We start from the raw sequence: 3971 nt of genomic DNA on the forward strand, positions 1-3971 counted from the left end.
GTTTAAGTTTGTTAAAGAGAAGTCGATCATGTAAATAGTAATTTAGGTTTTATTTTAGTAGTTAATAATCAATTTCAAACCCCCCATTATTTGTTAACACTAAAAGTTTAGAGTTCCCTTCAATTCCCCGGAAAGAACGATCCATGCTTATTCTATACTAACGATGATGTTTTACAGGGTTTATTATAGACGTTTTAACCAACGCTCTATCAGCATGTATTGTATATTTTTACTAACTTAATGCACATTTACTATTTCAGTTATGTCAGATATTCCAGACAAGAGTTGTATGCAATACCATAGAAGTGATAACCATACCTTGATGGGATATATCTTTTTGTGAACTGGGCTCGTAAGAACAATAATGGGAATGTCTACTACCGTTGCCCGTGCGTAGATTGTTGTAACCACAAAACGGTGACAGAACACAACTTGTATGCACACTTGTCTTGTAGGGGTATAATGAGCACTTATACAGTATGGGACCATCACGGTGAAGTTTCAAATGAAGCAAGCATGAGTGAGCTTCGAAGGCGATACATTCAGCAAAGGGCATCTTCTAGTTGTGATGTCGGTCCTTCCATGAACCCAATCACAGAGCTTATTCATGATTCTTTCCCGTATTACCCCGGATATGATCCTCATGCAGTAGATGACCCGACTACTGATGGTGAGCCTACATTCAGTGATGTTGTAGATGATGATTATGAAAAGTATGATAGGCTTTTACAGGAAGCCCAGACCCCATTGTATGATGGCAGCACTGAGACAGTTTTGAGTGCCGTCTTAAAAGCAATGCAATTGAAAGTAGATAATGGATTGTCTGACAAAAGTATTAACGACATATGTACTTATATCAAAGACTTGCTTCCTCCTGGACACATTTTTCCCCTTAATATGCAAAGGATTAAAAAGATCTTGAAAGATATCGGTTTGGGTTATGAAACAATTGATGCATGTGAGTATAATTGTGTGTTGTTTTACAAAGATAACAAAAGTCTTCATTATTGTCCTAAATGCCTAACTCCAAGATGGATGCCACATGAAGAAGGTAGGAAGAACACTAAAATTGCCCGAAAAGTGATCCGTTTCTTCCCTCTGACCAAAAGGTTGAAGCGTTTGTACATGTCGCCGCACACTGCAAAGGCAATGAGGTGGCATGGAGAGAGGCATGTAGATGATGATGACTCTCTCAAACACCTGGCAGATGGAGAGGCATGGCAACATTTTGATAGATCATTTCCTGGTTTTGCCCACGACACTCGAAATGTGCGTCTTAGACTTGCAACAGACGGTTTCAATCCTTTTGGAACAATGGGAACCTTGCATAGCACGTGGCATGTTGTTGTGATACCGTATAATTTGCCTCCATCAATGTGTATGAAGAAGGAATTTAATATGCTGGCTTTGTTGATTCCAGGTCCTAAGTCTCTAGGAAAATGTCTTAGTGTGTTTATGGAGCCATTGATCGACAAGCTCATAACATTATTCACGCATGGAGTCCATACTTTTGATCGGTATGACGGATCCATTTTTATGATGAAAGCAGCAGTTTTGTGGACAATCAGTGATTTTCCAGGTTTAGGAATGTTGGCAGGCTCATGTACCCATGGGTATAAGGCGTGTCCTATTTGTTTGGATGATGTTTGCTCAGAACACATATGTGGGAGGATGGTATATGAGGGTCACCGCAGATGGCTACCCCAAGACCACCATTGGCGATCTGCTAGCCACGCATTTAATGGGTTCAGTGAATTTAGGCCAAGACCCTCTACTCTGTCTGGTGAGGAAATTTGGGCAAAAATAAACGCTCATGATTACTTTGTGCTTAGCTTACACGAGGACTTCAAGGTCCCTTATAATCGAAGAAACAGAATATGTTGGACACACATTTGCGAGTTTTGGAGGTTGTCTTATTGGAGATTTATTATTGTGAGATACTGCCTAGATGTCATGCACATTGAGAAGAACGTTTGGGACACCATCATTGCAACCATTCTAGGTATTGAAGGAAAGTCGAAGGACGGTCCAAAAGCTCGAGCTGCTTTGAAAAAAAGAGGGGTGCGAAGAAGTCAGTGGGAAAGAAACAGTGGAGAACTTCCTCCTGCATCATTCACTGTCAGGCAGGAACACAGAGTTGAGATATTTGAATGGTTTCGTGATGTTAAGTATCCTCATAGTTATGCAGGAAGTTTGAGGAATAAGGTTAATCTCCATGAGAAGAAGTTTCATGGTTTAAAGACCCATGATTGCCATGTAATGCTCCAACGTCTTCTTCCAGTGGTTATACGACTGTTCTTACCTGAGCACGTTGTCAGGCCTTTAGTAGCACTATCAAGATGGTTTCAAAAATTATGTGCTAGAGAGTTAAAAAAGGAGGAAGTCCGACAAATGAAAGATGAGATAGTCATTATTCTATGTCAGTTTGAAATGATTTTTCCTCCTCATCTGTTTACCATCATGGTTCATCTCATGGTTCACCTTCCTGAACAAGTGTTGCTAACCGGTCCAGTACATTTTAACTGGATGTTCCCCATGGAAAGGTACAAAATTAATTTTTCATTAACAACATATATATAAAGCATTATATATACCTTTGAAATAACCTATGTATATTTCCTTTTACAGACAACTAGGGAACTATAAGAAATCATTGAACAATATGCGTTATCCAGAGGGTTGTATTTCTGAGCGATACATTGCACAAGAGTGTGTGACCTACTGCAATTTATACATTCGTAATGTGAGATCTCTAGAAGATGCAGGCATCCCGAAGGCAGCACAATACAATCTTTCTGTTGTTTCTGAACTTGTGCGGCCGGATAAGCTCATACGTCATAAAAGAATGGGGGAACAAGATATTGATGTGGCTCACTGGACTGTTTTAGAAGAATGTGAAGAAGTATCTTACTATGTCGAAGAGCATAAACGTATGTATAAGGCACGTAATAAAAACAACAGTGATGCCGATCGTAAGAAGCATTTTCAGCCGTATTTCGTTAGATGGGTATGCATAAAAGCTTCTTCCTCTTAATATAACTTAAGTTGTACAATTTAATTGCACTAACGTTTTCAATCTTACAGATTGATCGTCTTAGAAAAAATAAAGATGATGCCTACGATCCGGAGGTGCTCAAATTGGCTCAAAGACCCCAAGCACACCATATTTATGCAACATGTTATGTGAACGGCGTCAAGTTCGTATCTTGGCGAAAAGATCAATACTTGCAAACCCAGAACAGTGGGGTCATGTATGAGACAATTAATGGGAAGTTCTATGGGATTCTTGAATATGTTGTCGAACTACTGTATACAAACGGCATGTCGGTTGTCTTGTTCAAGTGTAAATGGTTCGACACTGACCCTAATGATGATGGGAGCACTAAGCTGGATCACGACTTGTTATCGGTGGATACATCCACCAGTTAGTATGATGATGACCCTTTTATTCTAGCGACACAAGCAAAACAAGTTTTCTACCTAGAAGATATGAAGGCCGGTGAGACTTGGAAGGTCGTCAATGAGATGTCACACATAAATGTCTATAATGCAAGTACACTTGCAATATATGAGGAGATGAGACCTCTAATAGGAAATAATATTGAAGAACCCTATCAAGAACCTATAGTAGAAGCATTCACGGGACACAGTCTGATTGCTGGTTTTACCATTGATTTGGGTTTTCTTGTTCAAGATGAAGAAGTGGGGGATGACGATGATGTCGGCATGGGCGAAGAAGAGGAAGAAAGTGAAGAAGAAGATGAAGAAAGTGAAGAAGAAGAAGAAGAAGAAGAAGAAGAAGAAGAAGAAGAAGAAAGTGATGATGATAATGATGAAGAATACGACGGGCTTGGTTGGTCTCCATGATAATCGATAACAAACATGATTTCTATTTTGAAACTATGAAATCAAAACTTATGTTTTATGATATCGGAACATACCGAATGAATGTATGAATTTCTCTATTTTAA

General features: G+C 39.3%; 1 protein-coding gene across 1 annotated transcript; it reads left to right on the forward strand.

Moving 5' to 3' along the window:
* Positions 1-462: 462 nt before the first annotated feature.
* Positions 463-3429, forward strand: LOC126803644 (uncharacterized). The gene is made up of 3 exons (XM_050531415.1): positions 463-2543; positions 2629-3007; positions 3085-3429. Exons 1-3 carry the CDS (start codon positions 463-465, stop codon positions 3427-3429), a joined length of 2805 nt encoding a protein of 934 aa, XP_050387372.1.
* The last annotated feature ends 542 nt before the right edge of the window (positions 3430-3971 follow it).

This window comes from Argentina anserina, chromosome 7 (assembly GCF_933775445.1).
Source record: "Argentina anserina chromosome 7, drPotAnse1.1, whole genome shotgun sequence".
NCBI lineage: Eukaryota > Viridiplantae > Streptophyta > Magnoliopsida > Rosales > Rosaceae > Argentina > Argentina anserina.

What these genes read in the sequence shown, in the direction of transcription:
- LOC126803644 (XM_050531415.1), top strand. Translation starts at nt 463, where the DNA reads ATGAGCACTTATACAGTATGGGACCATCACGGTGAAGTTTCAAATGAA. An exon ending in TGGATGTTCCCCATGGAAAG is followed by an intron (nt 2,544 to 2,628) that starts GTACAAAATTAA and finishes TTCCTTTTACAG; the next exon opens with ACAACTAGGGAACTATAAGA. An exon ending in AGCCGTATTTCGTTAGATGG is followed by an intron (nt 3,008 to 3,084) that starts GTATGCATAAAA and finishes TCAATCTTACAG; the next exon opens with ATTGATCGTCTTAGAAAAAA.